Source organism: Eucalyptus grandis, chromosome 8, assembly GCF_016545825.1.
Source record: "Eucalyptus grandis isolate ANBG69807.140 chromosome 8, ASM1654582v1, whole genome shotgun sequence".
NCBI lineage: Eukaryota > Viridiplantae > Streptophyta > Magnoliopsida > Myrtales > Myrtaceae > Eucalyptus > Eucalyptus grandis.
In genome coordinates this window covers 5,134,618-5,153,269 of record NC_052619.1, presented here as the reverse complement: position 1 = coordinate 5,153,269, position 18,652 = coordinate 5,134,618, and the positions used below count along the sequence as shown (strand labels likewise).

Here is an 18,652-nt window from a genome sequence, read left to right as displayed (position 1 = left end):
AATCCGTCAAACTAGTGAACCGGATCAAGTTGGAGGAGGTAGAAAATGAATTTGACACGAGTTAATCCATTTTTGTCTTGTACGGTTTTAGCGAGTTGTAGGCCTACAATTTGTTTCCTCTTTCCTAATGCACTTATTAAAAATAAGGCAATTTTCACAGTATATAGTAGTGGCAACTGGCAAGTCCAGTAGCGTGTTGAGGCTCGGATCTCTAATTCGATCTCAAAGGAACGCGCATGTATAAAGTAACTCCACCGTTCTAGTCCCTAGAGTTCAAGATCTGCTTTTATCACACCAACAGCTATTCAAAATCCTCTTCAAATGAGATATTAACTAGCAACATAGTAGTAGCTTTGAAACATTAATAGAGCCCATAAATGCAGCTGAAATTCAGAATCCTAATGGATTTTGCAGATGGTGAAGGAACTTTTCACAGCTTCTGCTGAAACCTATCCGTGAGCAACACAATGGATCGTGCTTGGAGATCCCAGACTGCGGTTCTTTTCATGATCCTCTACTCCGGTTAAAAATGCTGTCAAAAATGCTTGTTTGGTTCTTAAATGCAGTGGAGCCTAAAGTATTGAGAAGTAGAATTTATGTTGGATTTAGCATAGATAACTTTGTACCGTATGAAAGACCAGTTCATGCTAAACCGTATACGCTCTGAATCAAAGCAGAACTGTGGATCTACAATGCCCATGACGCGGTCTCATCTGAAAGCAATGAGGATCAAGATCTTGCGTACATAAAGAAAACATTGCTGGAAAAAGATGCCTAGTATTAAAACAGAGATGCCACTCGAAATCATGTTAGAGGGCACAATATATACTGAAGCTCTTAAATGACCAACTACAGTAAGAGTTCGGAGTTTTATCTGAAAGAATGAGAAGCCTACTAAATGAATGAATTGCGCTTCTTCCTTATCATTTCCCTTCTATCTTACATCTGTAAATAAACAGTTTCTATGTTACAAACCAAAATTGTGGTGGAGTTGCAAAGACCACAAGCTCTAGTTTCTCTTACATCTCAACTAACAACATCTCCAACCTGTAAGCGATCCGAATGCCCAAAGCTAATGCCATCTCACTTTTCTGAGCAAATTAGCTCCTATCGAAATTCCACATTGAATGAATTAGTTGTTCCTTCAAGAAGTACGGGAACTGCCCCCAAATGCCCGGTGCCGCAAACAATTAATCTGCAGAATGTTGCGATTGCCTGGGCCTTGAATAGACCTTGGAAGACACAGATCTGCAGAATGTGATTGGAGATGAATCCAACAGGAAAATCAGAAGATCCATCTCCGCCACCAGTTTCTAGAAAATTACCTCGCAAATTCTGGTCCCGAAGAGTGTCTCCACGATCAGGATTGTGAACCATAATTTACATCACAAGCCAATTAGAAAGGAAGCACATATGGAAGGGCAACAATATCTGCAGACTCCAAGGAGATGGCTTTGTCCCAAATCCTGGGCGTCTCCTCTTCTACCTTAGAAGATCCTTCCCCTTCTACCTGAGAAGATCCTCCCTCTTCCTTCTTTGGTTTTTTCCATCGTCTTGCAAACAGCCAGTCGTCATCACGCTCCAACTCAGACAATTCCTCCAATTTTGGAACTGCCAGTAATTCATCTAAATATTTCGAATCAGGATGGGGAGATCTGGCAGCTGCTTCAGCTAATAGATCTTCTAGAGATTTTTCCGGTAAGGGATGAATTGCGGAAATTGGATTGGGCTTAATATCAAGAATACCGTTTACTTTGTTCTCCTTGCTCTCTGCTTTAAGCGCCTCCAGGGAGTCCCTTCTATCTGATAAAAACTTGCTGGGAGTTTGGGAAAGGTCCAAAATCCTTCCATTCTCCGTCAAATGATGAGAGGTGGATGTTGGTCTTGGCAACTTTTGCGACTTGGCTTCATTTTCTGTGCAAAGATACAAAAACAAAAGTCGGTAGGTGTTATGTTAAAAGTGTTTGCAAATATCCCACCTGACAATAGGTCACACAAATACAGAATATTAAGTGTCCCAATCCCAAAAACAAATATTACAAAAAGATTCCATCTCAGAAAGCATTCAAGTCAGTCTGCAGAATCCACAGGAATCCCAGGTGAGAGAAGCTACAGTTTATAAGTGCTTTGTTGGCAGCAGCATGATTCAAAGGGGGTTAGAAGCACTTTGAGACTTACCATGTAAAAACCCATTTGCTTCAAAATCCTTTCTTTTCTTCAGATTTACCCCGGTCTGAGTAACCTTGTTTGTGTTCTCCAGGTGTTGTGCAGTAACATTAGGGGTGGGGATAGCACCAGCATTATCCTTTTTGCTTTCTTTGATTCTTTCCGGTTCAGGTTTTCTGCCGTCTCTCTTCTTCAACTTGTCCTCCTTTCTTTTCTCTCTGTCCCGGTCTCTGTCCTTCTTTTGGATTTTGTTGATCTGGTGTATATCCACAACACTGTGTTTGTCCCACCCCTTATCTCCTTCCTTTTCCTTGATCTTCTCTTTCCCTTCCATCTTCCTGTCAACATTTTTCTCCACTGGCCTGGGTACTGTCTGAATAGATGCACCAGCATTTAGAACCACCGAATTTCCACTAAATTTTCTATCATCCTTGATCCCTCGCTCTCCCAACTTTCGGTCATCACCTTTCCTTTCATGGGTTTTCTCCTTCCTGTCAGGCAAAGAACCAGTTTCTGCAATCGCTGCTTCTGCCATTCCCCCATCCTTTTTCCTGTCTGCACCCACAAGCTTCTCAACCGCCTGACTCCCCAATCCCGCAACATCTCTGACCCTCTTGCCTGGCTCCTGCACAAACTTAGAATCATTGGAATTCCCAACTAAATGGCTGTTCTGATTCTTCTGAGTAATCTTCTCTGCACTATAAGATGCAGGTTCCACTGCAGCTCCTTTACCATATAAAGTATGATTTTTATTTTTATCCTTCTCTGAGTCCTGAACTGTTTTCTCACCGGACGGCCCTCCAGAGTGCCAAGATAGTCTATCCTTATCAGTATTTTTGTCCTTGTTGTTACCATCAGCCTGTCCTGATGGCCTCCTCTCATCTGCAGCACCATTTTTCTCTTTATCTCTTTCCCTCTCCTCCTTATCCTTCTTTTTGTCTTTGTGCCTTTCCTTTTTGTCTTTCTTGTCCCTATGCTTCCCTTCACTTCGGTCTTTCTCCCTTTTCTCTTTATCCTCCCCCTTCTCTTTGTCTTTCTTCTCCTTCTTACGCTTCTTCTCTCGATGCTTTTCCTACACATAATGGTAAAACAGGAGGCTAGATTGGACATCAACAAGGAGAGACCAGTAAAAGGTGTAAACAAAGGGCCTCACCCCAACTAACATAGATAAGAAACATCCACTACTCCCATTAAACATATCTACAGGCATGTTATTAGAAAACAGTATACAGACACTAAATACAATCAAGGATGACACATCATGCAAGTAATGATGAGTTTTATCATCCTATGCAGATGCCAATACATCTGCCATTGGCCACATCCAAAGTTGCAAGGAAGATCAGGCATAATTTCACAAACCAAAACCAACAATAAAAACCTTAGGTTGTACTAAACTAAGAGCAAAGGAAGACATAATTAGCCAAATAACAATTAACAACATATAAACAGTATACCAACCATGCCCATCATTCAACATAACAATGCCAAGATAAAATTGCAGTGGATATCTTCAATAACAGCTCAATATCTTTCGGTGATATGCATGCCATTTAAGCTGATAGAAGCCTCTTAAAACAATAAATCCTCACAATCTAACAAGGCAACAAGAAGCATTTCCTTTTTCCTCGCCTAATAATGAAGAACCATTAATAAACAACAAGTCAGGTCATCACGATACTTTTTCTGGGCCGATGCACAAGATCGGCTCTCAGATGCAATTAAGGAAAGTCGGTCGACATGGACACTGCTAATGAATTGTACCTAGAATTATGCCTACAATTCAAATTCTATAAAATTAAGTAAAGACTTGAAAAATTAAAGTAAGTGTCCACCGCAACAAAAGCCCAACCAGATTCTGCAAGACAGGCTAGAACTCCCAAATAAATACCAAATGATACCACAGCAAAAACAGATAAAATTCTCGGAAACGACATGGAAATCTATTGAGAGTACTCAGCAGCAAAGATAACAGTGGAAAGCAGAAGAATCATCTCCTAATGTCTTAGATGCATAAGCATGTGAGCAAAATTCAGAAAAAATTTTAGTCGATGGCAGCTGTAACCCCACCGATTAATGGCCATACAAAAATAACCAGTAACCTCAGGGTAAATGGATACAGTAGATCCAAGTTGACACAAATTATATATTTCATCTATGGAAACTTGAACCCAACACAGAGTTTGCATATGAATAAAGCTAAAACCCTCTGCGCCAAGTACGCTATTAATGAATTTTTCCTTTTCTATCAGGGCAATCCCAACTTCTATCTCCACTGAGATGAACAGCTTTCTAATTTCCAAACGGATCACCAGAGAAATAAATATCAGCCTTACCATGCTAGGAAAGAAAAGTCTCTTACAAATCAAAGAGAAGGAGAATTTGAAAAACTCTGCTTGGCTACAGTATGACGAAACTTATGAATGCCTAAATTGCTGGCCCTGTGATGCCAAGTGTTCAGTGCAATAGCCTTCTTTCCTTGCTAGATACCCAAAAACGATAGCCCTAACTTGGAAGTCCAGTCATGTCTTGGGTAAGCCCCACCCTTACATTCTAACACCAATTGTAGGTGTTTGTTTAGAAAATTTATTGTCCTATAACTTTCATGGTAAGTAGTACTTATATAGTATCAGATACCACGAGGCAATGCCAAAAAAGCACTTTCATTAAACAGTCAGCAAAAAAAGAAAAAAAGACTCGGTGATTGAGACAGAGGTTAGGTGCTATTGTTTTTGGTAAGCACAAAGCACATTTCATAGATGGTTACAACTTAAGGGCAGCAAAACAATGCTACAAAAACAGAAAGGAGAAAGCATAAAAAATTTTAGGCCAAAATCCTAAAGGAGAGTTCATATCAAGAAAACCACAGCACACAAGTCGTCTCCATGTCCTCATGTCAATTTTGTAAATTCACCAATTGAGACAAACAATCATATTCAAGAATGACGGCTCACAAAGAGCGACGAATCATACCACATTGAACAAAAACGATAGAAAAGTAGATGATCCGATTGATGATTTGTTGAGAAAAACTAAACATTCTAACTGACTCAAGTCCACTCCTGCTATAACAAGAGTTCACATAATGACAAGTGGCAAGAAAAAGATGGAGGGCAATTAAAAAACGCATCCCTGTCCCTACAGCTAATGGACATTGACCTACGAAATAAACTTTCACCATTTATGCAAAAGTCCTGACATAAGTATAAAAGTGAATAAACAGGGGAGCACTAGACTTCGTAGCATAGATAATTACAAAACTATAAATCTGGCCAAGCCAAAAGAAAAATCTATAAGCGTGGTATTTGCAAGAAGTTAAAGCCATCAACCAGTCATGCCAATCCAAATTAGGAGCAATACATGAACAGTAAAAGTTAGCCTCCTTTAAGATTGCCAAAATTGAGCCTCATGCGGATATGGATTTCTCAGTCCAGTCATGCAGATCATATATCTGAGTGATAATCACCTAGATCACTCGGTCTTACGACACTCATGGGACTGCCTATGCACATACCACCCTGGTAGAATAGCTATATCAATCTTCGTCTTTTTTGAGAAATGAGCTTCACAAATCTCATGCTGCAACGTTTTCTCTAATAAATAGAAAGTGATTCAAAAGACTCGACTATAATGCCCACCCCGTTTCATCGTCAACTCAAATGTAAGTTTCAGCTGTAAAAGAATTAGTTACCCCGTTTAGCACCAAAGAACAGACGGATATAATGACCTAGAAATTTCAATACAATCAAATGAAGACTGAGCAAGAATATTAGCAGAATGACGCCCGATTCTACATATGAAATCTGATTAACTCTGTTGCACTTTATGGTTATCAACAAGGAGAGCTGTGGAATACGGTGCAGTTAATATTACTAACTCCACATTCAGTCCTATTTTAAAATCAAATTACCTTTAGTAACTCTAGGGATCCATAATGGTCTTATTGCCCCTAAGGGGTAACTCAACTGATCACTATACAACTGGCTTAAGAAAAGAAGTCTGAAATCCAAATTTCCGAAATCCCCATTTATCCTCCTAGATCTTTCTATCTTCATATAAATAACTACCTTCTGCCCCAGCAGAATCGATAAGTAAGGCAATATGGAAAGAAAAAAGATGAGGTGTGACGAAGCAATCCAAAATGAATTTTCCTAAGAATAGCTGTATTTAACTCCCTAGAATTCCAGCTTGCCTTAGTTTCTTTCTATTTGCACGAGCATGCAATGACTAACTGGCCGTCCACTTGAACTGTATGAGAAGTTTATTATGCCAAAAGTAGAGAAACATACAAGGAAGATTTCCCGCATTATTCTAAAGGAGGATGTAACTGAATGTACAAGCTCTTAACAACCTTATGAGGGTTCTACTTATTGAATGGTAATGTTCCTTGGGCAAGAGAGTTCTCTAATATGAAACATAACATACTAGCTGTGCTCCGAGAGATTAATATTAAGTTGTTATTAACATTTCAGCAAATTCGAGTGCCATAACCTATCCTGATAAACTAGAAAACAAAACTTCTAGCATATCCCACGTTACATTTTTAGTATATAGCACATGGTCATCAGGTCAACTAGAATTAATCTTTCATATCCTTTCATATGAGTATTGGAACTGATTTCTTGGCATCCACAGTAAGCGATGTCTCTGGGTTGTATACCGGGTTGATCGCAATAATCCAACGGATAGGTAAGCGTAAACAGAAAGGGTCTTTTCTGATCTCAACCGGTCACATTTCTTTACAAGCATCAACAAAAAATTCATCTTTAAGGTATTGCTAGCTTAGTAAATTACGCATATACTACTGCAAATCGTCACTTGGTAAGAGACCTATGCATCTTACTTGAAAAGGCGAAACCATAATTTCATAGCGAATAAAGAAGAGTCTCACGCCACGGGTAAAAAGGTGATGAGGTGACAAGACCAAGCGATAAATGGCTAGAACCTACCCATCTACCTATATAAAGTGGCAACAAATGGAAGCCCTCTTGACTAATCCAAGCATCCAAAATTCAAATACTCCCATAATCTCCTCCCCTCGAAAAGCAAGACCGCCTTACTTTTTCCTATAGACTAACATAGAGTTGAGAGTATGAGTTCCTGTTGGCAAAGTATTTCCGAATTCCATGCAATGGTCATAATCGGAAGCCATTTGCTTGTTGAGTTAGAATCAAAAGGCTGCAAGCAAATTCAGATGCTCTAACTAGTTTTTTCAAGTCAATAGAAATCCAGCTACATGACCAACGCGCATGCAATGCCAAATATGAAACGTGACCAGCTAAAAAGAGAACATATTAACCTTCTTCAGCAGGTCAACATCATCTGCTCTAGCCTTCCTTTCGTAGCCTGGCGGAGGAAACGGAAAGCAACGAGACATTGCTGCAATACCCAAAGGCACAAAACGCCAGCTATTCCAGAAACAAAAAAGTTGGGATTTACTTCCTAGTAAAGCCACCCCAGGGAATGAGCTGGTGGTGATGCTCTCTCATGGACCATATCCTTGCAATGTGAAGTCAATTTTTCCCCATAAACTTCTCATCCACTCCAGCAGCCACAGATATAAACAACCGGCAATACGAGTTCTCTTGTCACCCCGAAAGTAACGAATTTGAGCAGATTAGACCAGGACCCAGTTCAAAATCGAAGGCTGACGCCCCGGGTTGTAAGGTGAAGACACTGACACGAGAGTTCACTTATGGAATTACCTCCAGAATATTCTTCAAATAGGAGTTAAACGGCCTCACGAGATCCGATGAGGCTCGCGGGACAACCTGATCTCCTGAAAAAGGAATAGCCTCTCTCTCCACCCCGGTCACCAAAACCAAGTAAACCACGGGTGGGGGATCAAAGCTCTAAAAAGAAAGGGAAAACGCCAAAAACCCTAATTTTCCCCCGCAAAGAACAAAAGTCGAATTCTTGAGCTGCTCCTTCCACCGCCTACGCCATTCTGTAGGTGCAATCCTCTTCCATTGCCATCAAAACCCAATGCCCCGTTAATCACCACTCTCGAGCAATCTCAAGTCCAGAGAGACCCCTTCACAGTGCCGCCCAGCTCGAAATGCCAAATTCCGTGGACAGAGAAGGAGCTCGCGCCCATTTCGTTGCAGGCGCGATTGCCGTACTACGTCTTTCCAATCCGCCCCGTGATCAAAACCCTAACTCGCCCGGGGGGGGCCTTCTCCGACCGAAGGAGAGATTCCGATGAGGATCCGCAAACCCTAGCAACACGCAGCAAAAACATCTCACTGAGCACCCGGAAAAAACACTGGAAAAACCAAAACCCATCACAATCCAAATCACCCGGAAAACAGCAAAAAGAAGAGATTTTTCCGCTTGCCCAATTCAGTATCGACAAAAAAAGAAGTGGCAAAGCGGATTATTGTATTCGTTCTGTAATCTTCTTTTCTTTTTTTTTTATCATCGACCCTTTTGCCCCCCCTTTCGAGAATCGACGCTGCCCACGAGCAGCGATCAAAAGCCCAAAAGGGGGAGAAGGGGGGGAGCTCGATTCGGGAGAGCGGAATTCGATTGAGGAGCGAGGCGAAAATGATGGGGAGGGGGGAGTCACTACCTCGCCCACTACACAGTGAGATCTCTGCGAAATCCGAGCAAGGCGACGCCGGAACCCGATTCGAAAAAGGAAGAGGAGAGTATATACAGAGAAGAGCTTTAAGTCAGTGTGTGTGTGTTGTGTTCCCTTGTTGTTTTATTCTCTCTCTCTCTCCCCCGGCGAGGCGATGAGGTGTCTCTCGGGCCTCTGTTCAAGAACTCTGTCTCTCTCGCGCCGCCGCCGCCGTCTGCGGTGTTTCTCCTCTGTCAATGGATTCAGGTAGAGAGAGAAAGAAAGAGAGAGGAGGGGGGAGGAGATTTTATGAGGGGGGTGTGCGGGGGCGGAGTTCGGAAGTTACACGCGAAGGAATGAATGCGAGTCGGGAGGGGGAGGGGGAGCGAGAGAAAGAAGAGAGAGAAAGGAGAGAGAGCATATAAATATGTGACTGGAGAGACCTCTTTGGGGGGGCGTTCAGTGTCTTGTCTCTTCAACGCATGCTCTCTCTTTCTCTCTCTTGCTCGCACGTACTGACGCCGTCGTTTGCTGCTTTGGCTACTCGCATGTGGTGATTTGCTAAGACCTGGTACTCGCCCATTGGCGTTGAGGTTTTCGTACGTTAGACCATGTTCTTGTTGTTCTCCTCCTTCTCCTCCTCCGTCTGTTTTAGTACAAACGGAAAGAACACAGGAATCTCGGTTTGGTTTGGTTTGCATGTGATTGATGTTCATAATATTATGAGGAGCATGAGAAAAGAAAGTCCCATTTGGTCAGGAATGAAGAAAAATACTATTTTTGTAGAGACGCTAAAGTAATTGAAACTTTTTAGGAGATGGTTATTCATTCTAGTTTATTGGATGAAGACGGGGTTATCCTATGAGAGGAGGCTTGATCGTGAATCGATGGACGGTTGAGTTAATGATTGTTCATTCCGACTTATTTTTCCATTTTTGTGTTCGCTTTTTTTTTTTAAATAGAAAGTTTATATTTTTCCCTCAAGGGTGGCGATGGTGTCTGGATGATGATGACTATGGAGAAGAAGATGAGGAAGTTATAAAATACCTTTTAGCTTCTTTAATGAAGGCATTACGACTTAACCGATGCCATAATGTCACTTGTTAACGAGATACTAAATTGAGAGTTAATTGAAGGTGGGATATATGGTGTCACGATCATGATAGTTTCAATAATTTATGAAAAATTTAAAGTCATTTAATCATGTTCTCTTTCCTTCTAAGATAGTGAAGTGTGGCGTACTTCTAGCGGAAACTTTTCTTCACTTTTTTTCGGCTTTTTTTAGAACTCTCGCGACTTCTGTATTTTGTTTCAAAATAATTTACCGTAATCAAATGGTTCAAATGATGTTTAGTGATACTTAATTTTACTCATCGTTCAAAGTCTTCTGTAGGTTACATAACATATTTTAGACTAACCGTATACAATAAAATCGATGTCATAATTATATATTTTAATAATCTCAATAGATTTTCTAAAAAATCACATAAAATCTTGATTTTGATTTTTGTATTCGAATTAACGGGTGCTTTTCATGAATAAGGCAAAAGAAACCCATCAAACTAAATTGATTCACGCGCTCAAGCTTGCTTAAAATAATTTACGCATGGTTCATTTTTTTTTTACTTAGTCCAAATTTCATCCTGAACATTTTAAAAAAATTCGCAATATACAAATGTTGACTAGTGGATGCACATACACGTTTCTATAAATTGTTGGAATTTACATAGTCCTTCCAATTTTGAGGAGAAAATAGAATTAAAAAAAAAAAGATTATAAATTAGACTTAATTATGATAGTTGGGATAATTGGCAATAGAGAGAGTGAAGCCCACGCTCGTTGAGCGCGAGTGAGGTAAGGAAATTCCTCCCCAATGCAAGGGAAGGAAACGTACAGTGACAAGCCCATTTGCCTAAAACCGCATGTGGGCTGGTTCCCCTCTCCCTGACTTTTCCACTAGTGGTGCATCTCCAGGTGGCGCCACCCCAGCCCATGGCTGCCCACATCTGTCCCTACACGTGGCACCAGATCACGGCCCCCCACCTCCAAACCTCGTCTAGTACATGATTTTTTCTCCCAAATCAGGTTGCATTAACTTTTGCAGATTTCCCACGTTTGATCTTAGCCATGTATACTGGTCATGGAGTGCATTTAGGAACACAACCTGTTGAATTTGAATAGATTGGTTTTCTTCTCTTTCTTAAACTACTTTACTAGTTTTGGTTCGATCGGAGTGATTAGCTTGCTGTGCATTTCATCTTGAAATAGGAAGATTAAATTTGAGGTTTTAAATGCTTTGGATAGAGTTTAGCCTTTTCTAGGATGTGGGAATCATTTGTATGAATCGGAGCATGCAAATTGCATTCGAGGAAAGTTGACCAAGTGAAAGGAGACCAATCATTATCGATGTATATCTGTCAATTTATTGTTAAAGTGAATGATGATCTCGCCATTTATTTTGTGTCGAAAAAGGAAAATCAAATCTAGATTCCTTGAATGCTTTTGAGAGTTTAGTTTTTTTGAGAGTGCAAGGTCATTCCTATGAATCAAAGTATGTACAGTCGCATTCAAGCAAGGTTCATCAAGTAAAAGGAGTTCAATCCTTCTCAGTGCACTTGTTTATCTTCATCCGAATAAGCGATGCTCTTAATGGTCACCATTGGTTTCATGTCAAAAAAGGAAAATAAAATCTCGAGTCTTCGAGCGTCTTTTATTGATTTTAGCTTACTATAAAAGCATGGGCTCATTCATACTGATTGGAATATACGTATTCGTCGCTCGAGGAAAGTTCATCGAGTAAAAGGAATTTAATCCTTTTAGATGTGTATTCACCAATCCTCATTCAAAAGAGTGATTATCTTATCATCCGTTTCATGCCAGAAAAGGAAAAATCTAATAAGGAGTATTTGAATGTTTGGATGGAGTTTAGCTTTCTCGAGAGTGAAAGGTCATTCATATAAATTAGAGTACATGCATTCGTGTTCGAGGAAAGTTCGTCAAGTAAAAGGAATTCAATCATTCTAGGCGTGTATTTGTCAACCCTTGTTCGAAGAAGTGATGATCTTACCATTGGTTTCGTGTCGAGGAAAGAAAACCAAATCTCGAGTTTTCGAATGTTTTTGAAGCAATTTAGATTTATGAGGAGGGTAACATCATTGATGTAAATTAGGAGTATACATATTCGCATTCGAGGAAAGTTCATCGACTAAAAAGAATTCAATCTTTCTTAATTATTGCCGTGTCTTCGTCAATCATTGCTTAGAAGACTAATGATTTAACCATCTTGTCTTGCGTCAACAAAAGGAAAGTAAATTCAATAAAAGTGGAGGATAATTCATTCGAACAGGCAAACGTATGCTTTCCTTTTAGGAAAACGTTTTGAATAAGAAGGCACTAAATAAATTACAGCTATACTTCCCCAAATCCCCAGTGAATGTTACAGCAAAAATAAAATAAAATAAAATAAAATAAAATAAAATAAAGGATCGAGATTTTCATGGTGTCTTGAATTGCATTACAATGAAAGACTGTTTTAAAATGTGGGGAAAATGATACAAATGATTTCTAAACTCTTGTCCAATGTGTAATGCGATCCATGAACCTCTAATTTGTTGAATGTGATATTTAAATTTTACCCCAACATGTAATGCGGCATATGAACTTTTAGCTAATTCAATGTAATTCATAAACTTTCTATACATATTCAACTAGTCTCCATACTACATGAAAAAAATAAAAAGACAATGTTGAATAATTTCATATAATTCGGGGACTAAATTGAACATGTTTTAAAAATTTAGGGACCGCATTGTATATCGGATTAAAGTTCATGATTCACATTAAACAAATTGAAATTTCAAAAATCACATTGTAGATCAGGCCAAAATCCATGGATCATTTATATCGCTATCTCTAAAGTTGACGGTACATAAATATTCAGGACATTCTATTTTGGATTACAATCAGTTGCTTTAAGCCTTTTACATAAGTATAAAACCGTTATGGGCGTAATCGAACATGTTTATGGTATGTGAAATATTTTCATATAATTCGGGGGCTAAATCAAACATGTTTTAAAAATTTAGGGATTGCATTGCATATTGGATTAAAGTTCATGAATCATATTAAACAAATTAAAACTTCAAAAATCATGTTAGCCAAAGTCCATGGGTTATTTACGGTGTGTAAAATATTAAGGACATTTTATTTTGGATCACAATCGATCGTGCTGAACTCATAAATAATTGCAAAACCGTTTTGGGCCTAATCGATGCGCATTTCGGGCCCGAATAGTTTTGATCGGGCCCGTTTTCAACTCCAATCAATGGAAACGAGAAATGAGAGTGGGAAAAAAGAAAAAAAAAAAGAAAAAAGAGAGATAAAAAACGGAAAATAAATCCCGAGCCCCGGGTGGGGGCGGAGGAGCGATCCCCTACGATCAACGGTCTCCGCAACACGCCCGACGCACCACGCAGAACCACAGAACGAATAGAAGAGCCCCACGTGTCGGGCCATCAGGAACGGGGCCCGCGCCTTTCGTGCGCACGACCTCACGCAGCAAAAACCCCTCCCATTCTCTTTTATCCAAAAAACCCCCCCGAGAAAAAAAGGGGGAAAATGGGAGAAAAGAAAATGGGAAAATCAAAAGGCCCGGGAGGTCGAGGATATTTCGGGAAGGAGCGCCGCTATAAATAAAGCGGGCTGGTGCTGGAAAATCGCTCAGCCGCGCTCGCTCCTCCTCCGTCTTCCTGCTTATACCCTAAACCCTAGCTCCTCTCTCTACAGGTGAAAACCCTCTCTCTTTCCTCGCCTTCTTCTTCCGCTTTTGTTCTCGAATGGCAAGCGCCGTGTGGGTGCCTGTGCTCTTGCGTTTGAAATGGTCTCGGGAGAGTCTGGTGTTCAGTTCTTTTGTTTTTTTTTGGCCGTGGGTTTTGCCTTGTTGTTTTTTGGTGCCTTTTTTCCTTTCGGGTGATTCGAAACCTGGCTGTTTTGCTTTCGCTAGCACCGAATGAGAGAGTACTTGGCGAGAGCGCGCTCTTATGTTGCTTCCCGTAGGTGGTCGAGAGAGCTTTATCTTTTTGTTCTTTGTTGGCTCTGTTGGCTGCTTCTTGGGTCTGTTCTGTTTTGGAGGGAATACATGTATGGTGGGTTTCTGGTTGAGCAGACAGTCTGTATATGCTGAAGGTGGATAGATTAGTTACATTTGTACGTAGATGGTCATGGGCTTACTGTATTGTTCATGTCTTCTGTTGATTTCTGTACTCGTTGTATTATTCGAGAGGGCCCCATTACCTCGTTCGTAATTGTTGCGAGGCTGACATCCGCTCGTTGAATAAAGCATTTGACTTGGTGGGTTTTTATGATTTTGTGTTGATTCAGCCCTCTTGGAGCAGCTGGTTCATTAGACAATTGACAATGGCTTTCTACAACAAGGTCGGGAATCTTTTGAAGCAGAGCCTTTCCCAAAATGGGCCTGCTTCTATGCTGAACTCCATTCGATTCATGGGGAGCCAATCTAAACTTTTTGTAGGAGGTATTGTTCAATGCAGAATGTAAGGTACTTTGGATATTAAATGTGATTTGTGCTATCGGCTCCCTTATCTGCTATTCCATGCCTCAGGTCTTTCTTATGGAACGGATGACCACTCTCTTAAGGATGCGTTCTCGAGCTTTGGTGAGGTGGTTGAAGGTGAGTTTAACTGTCAATGGCTCTCTCTTTTCGTTGTGGTATGGTAATTTATTTTCTTAACATACATTCTAATGCCGTGTACTTCCTCCCATTGATGCAATGGCTGCCACATAATAAACTCTAATCAGCTTTCTGTTGCAGACCTGGTTTCCTTGCCCCCCACTTAAGTCCATACGTTGAGAATATTGTTTCCTTGTAAGAAAAAAAAAGGAGCACAAAGTGATCGTACAGCCTATGGCCAGAAAAGTAGAAATTACACTGTGAAACTAACTGGGATCTAGAGATGGTGCACTCGATTTATAGATTTTGTTATTCGTTACTGACTCTTCCCTCGTACCCTCTCGTCCCCCTGAACTTCAGATCTGCGGATTTGTTTATTTTATTTTAAATTACATTGATTCAGTTGCTACTACTTGTCTAAGACATTTTGTGGTAATTTATTCGTCTTTCGTTTGTTATCATGGTTTGTAGCCAGGGTAATAACAGACCGAGATTCAGGAAGATCTAGGGGTTTTGGATTTGTCAGTTTCTCTAGCGATGAATCTGCCAGCTCAGCAGTGTCAGCCATGGACGGTCAGGTAAGCATTGTTCTTAGAAAATGTGTAACATGCTGTCACATAATCATTATGATTTCTCACATGTGTCTTTTCAGGATCTTCAAGGGCGGAATATCCGTGTAAGCTACGCAACTGAGAGACCCAGTGGCAACCGAGGTTTTGGTGGTGGTGGCGGCGGCGGTGGCAACTATAGTGGTGGGTATGGTAGCAGAGCAGGCGGAGATGGTGGCTTTTGAGCAGTTACTTCTATTTTCAGCTTTTACTTGCTCTGATCAAGGTTGCTTAACCTTTTGATCTGTACTTTTGGATCTGGTTTGGATTCCTTCATATTTAGTGGTTTGTCTCGTGCGCAATTTGTGAAGTTGCTCTAAGTTGGTATAACTGCTAAATAATTTGTTGCTTGTTGCGGGATATCTGCATTTTGTCATTGCTTTAAATAGATGCTTCCCCTATGGAAGAGATCTAGTGTCAAGACATTGTAGGGTCGTAGCATCCTTCATTTTGTTCGGCAGTTTTTCGTCCTACCCCCAACCTGGCCTAAGAGAGAGGGGTTGTCGAATTTCCTTCCTCCCACTTTGTCCTAATGGATTCGTTACTATTAGGTCACTGCAGTGTGGCTGACATCATAAACTTGTTGAGAGGATGATATACGGACATTTTATTTCTTCTACATCTATAACCACATTTTGTTTGGAAAATCATATCTGACCAATCTGGGAATTTATAGTTTTGAACCCCTTGATTACAATCCAGTCCTGCAATTATATTGAATTTGACAGAAAACTGGCCAACCAATTTACGGACCTGATCCGTCATGACTGATTGCTTTCATATTTGTAAAATCTCCATATTTGTCAAAACCGCCATTTAGTGGTCCTCCGCCTTCTAGTCTTATTCAATATCTCGAGAACAAGTTTTCAGACAGTGGTTCTCAAGTTCTATCTGCAGAAGCATCACGTTTGCGGCTATATTGTTGGCGTTGGGTTTTGCTGGCTGAATTATGCTTTGTATGTGCTCTTTTTGTTGTTTGACTTGGCTGCTTTGTTCTTTTAGTTCAAGTTTATTCCTGTTAGGGCTAAAAAAAAATCATTTTTTAAGTCTTGCTGACACTATTTTTGAGTTGTGACGCTTTTAAACTTCTGCCATCAAGGAAAGAGGCAAACCAGTATTAGATTTTCATCTCCATTTTACTAGGATGATTTGATCTTGAATCTTTTCGGTATGAATTGAAAATCACTTTGAACTCCATGTCAAACATGCTGGGGAACGTCGGGGTTCATTCAAGAACTTTCCGTATTATTGTGAACTGAGAGTAATGATAAGAAAGTGGATACGTATTCTGGTGTCAAGTATGTTTTGAGTTTTTACTTTGCTTTATCACGCGAACGATACTGTTCGAGGATCTCAGTTCTTCTGTGTTTCGACCATTTCATCATAAGATGGTTCCTCCAGCTTGCTGGCATTGCACGCTGCGCCAGATGGTGTAAAACTTTTGGAGTCCGGAGTCTGCAAATCAAAAACCAAAGAAAATTGTGTTTGCATGTTTAGGCCCATTTGGTTTGGCATTTGTACTGAGCTTTGGGATCTAAAGTCCCTTGGCCAAATGCATTTGCATTTGATTTTGTGATTTTGCTCAATTTTGGGAAAATATAATTGCATCTTCAAAAGGTTGGGAAGTTGCATTTTCGAAATATCTTTTGGAATACAAGTGTTGGCCTCGACCATCGAATGGAAAGTCGATTGGAAGCCGATGATTGCCAGCCAGGGGGTCATGTGCGCCGGCGACCATTGCTTGAGGGTTGCTTGACCTTGGCGACTGTTGTTGAACCTCAAGTGACTGATGGCTTGAATTGTGTGACCTCGGCGGCCATCCATCGTTGGACCTTAGGTAACAGTCACCTGGGGTCGCTCAACCCTAGGCAATGACCTTAGGTAACAACCGCTTGGGTTGCGTGACCTTAGATGAGGTCATCCGGTAATCCGGTGGCCAGATCTAGCTTGCCTGGATTTAAAAAAAAAATTGCAATTTAAAAAAATTAGTAAAAGTCATTTACAAATGGCGTTTTAGCTAAAGTTGTTTTGTCATATAATTTTAAATTACAATTCACTAAACATTATTTGTATTTTGGAAAACTTCCTTAATTCAAAAGGTATTTGTATTTTCACAAAGACATTCTCTCAAAGTTGAACCAAACAGGACCTTAATTACTTTTAGCCCGGCCTATGTGGAGCAGGACATGGGCACTAGCAACTCGAGTATGGGAGGCAGGAAAAAATGCCCGACTATGGAGGACTCAGGAACGACACAAGGGTCTTAGGCTCAGCCTTTGGGAACTTAGGGCCCACTTGTGGACCCAAGCCTGGTTGCCAAGGAATAGATTTCGGCTTTAATACTAGGGCTTGGTAGCTGGGTACTTGAGCGTGACGGTTGGGTATTCGAGCACAACAATGAGAACTTGGGCATGGGCACTGGTTGTCGAGGACCCAAGCATAGCCATTGGGGTTCTTGTGCCCGTATGCTGATGTCATTGATATTTTGGAATATGAATTTTGATTTTCAAAATTATTTCCATAATTTAATCATAAATTTTCTGTTGAACGATGAAAGGATTTTCTATTTCTTAGCCTTCTTAAGTGATCCAAATGTTGGGAAATGATGAAAGTATTTTTTGTGAAATAAATAGAGTATAAGAAGGGTTTTATGGTAAGTTTTTTTTTTTTTTTTTTTTTGAAAGAATCAACATTCATTTGCTTAACCACCGCCCTCAGCAACGTAGCTGATTGTAGCTGGTTCGGGCTCTCTCTCCCTCACGAAGGGGAGAAGTTTGAATCCCAAAGGCGTCATTAGAGATTTTTACTTGGAGTACTAGTGGTGGGTTCTGTAGTCGTTTCTCAGGGTTTGCTTGCATACTGTCGGCTTACGGGATTCCTGGGTTACAAAAAAAAAACATTCATTTGCTTAGATGGTGGGCTAGCAAACCAAATGAATAAAATTGAAGGTTTTTGAGCCACGCAAAGGCCCACATCCTTGGCTCAGAACGGACCCTTCGCATCCTTGGCTCAACGGATGCTCGTACGAATCGTGCCGATTTAGTTTGTCATTTGTCAGACTCAAAGTGGGTGTTGCGGCTTGAGAGGAATCAGAATCTCGGTGGCATTTGCAGCTGTCGAAGAGGAGACGTCGGCGGCGGACTCTTTCTGGAAGTTGCGCAACTCAAAGTGGGTCGTTGCGGGTTGAGAGGAATGGCGGCCGCCGAAGAGGAGATGTCGGCGGCGGACTCTTCCTGGAAGCCGCGCAGGACAAGGAGGTGGAGCATTCTTGTTCTTTTATGTTCTTTTTTATTTTTTGACTCTTTCTTGTGTTCGAGCGTGTGTGTAGGTGATAGTTTTCTGTGTTTGTGGTTATGCCTACGAGAATTGCTACAGAATGTTCATTGTTTGGCCCTGGATATGACTTGGACTCTTTTTCTTGTTATGAAGATTAGCTTATTTGGGGAATGGAATGATCAGGGAAGAGCAGCTGACAAAATTTAGAGGAAGCATTAGCTCAATCTCAAGTAGGTAGCTAAGTTCTAATACAAGGTGTCACGGGCCGATTGATTGGGATCGTGACCGTGCGGTGACTTAGCTCTTTTGGATCGACTCGATCGTCGTTGAGCCTTGCTCGGATTGATTGCT

General features: G+C 40.7%; 2 protein-coding genes across 3 annotated transcripts; one reads left to right on the top strand and one right to left on the bottom strand.

Moving 5' to 3' along the window:
- Nucleotides 1-780: 780 nt before the first annotated feature.
- Nucleotides 781-9,110, bottom strand: LOC104416057 (nipped-B-like protein B). 2 transcript variants are annotated; one of them, XR_001980913.2, is made up of 5 exons: nt 8,738-9,110; nt 7,466-8,384; nt 2,179-3,238; nt 1,326-1,914; nt 781-1,248 (listed from the first exon to the last, which is right to left on the bottom strand). XR_001980913.2 is itself a non-coding variant. In XM_018861603.2 (4 exons), exons 2-4 carry the CDS (start codon nt 7,541-7,543, stop codon nt 1,397-1,399), a joined length of 1,656 nt encoding a protein of 551 aa, XP_018717148.2. In that variant the 5' UTR covers nt 7,544-8,384; nt 8,738-9,110; the 3' UTR covers nt 781-1,396. The 2 variants fall into 2 exon arrangements, 1 of the variants encoding a protein (XP_018717148.2); XM_018861603.2 differs by having other exon boundaries at nt 781-1,914.
- A 4,244-nt stretch (nt 9,111-13,354) lies between these two features.
- Nucleotides 13,355-15,431, top strand: LOC104456006 (glycine-rich RNA-binding protein 4, mitochondrial). The gene is made up of 5 exons (XM_010070695.3): nt 13,355-13,513; nt 14,108-14,261; nt 14,349-14,417; nt 14,889-14,995; nt 15,070-15,431. Exons 2-5 carry the CDS (start codon nt 14,144-14,146, stop codon nt 15,208-15,210), a joined length of 435 nt encoding a protein of 144 aa, XP_010068997.1. The 5' UTR covers nt 13,355-13,513; nt 14,108-14,143; the 3' UTR covers nt 15,211-15,431.
- The last annotated feature ends 3,221 nt before the right edge of the window (nt 15,432-18,652 follow it).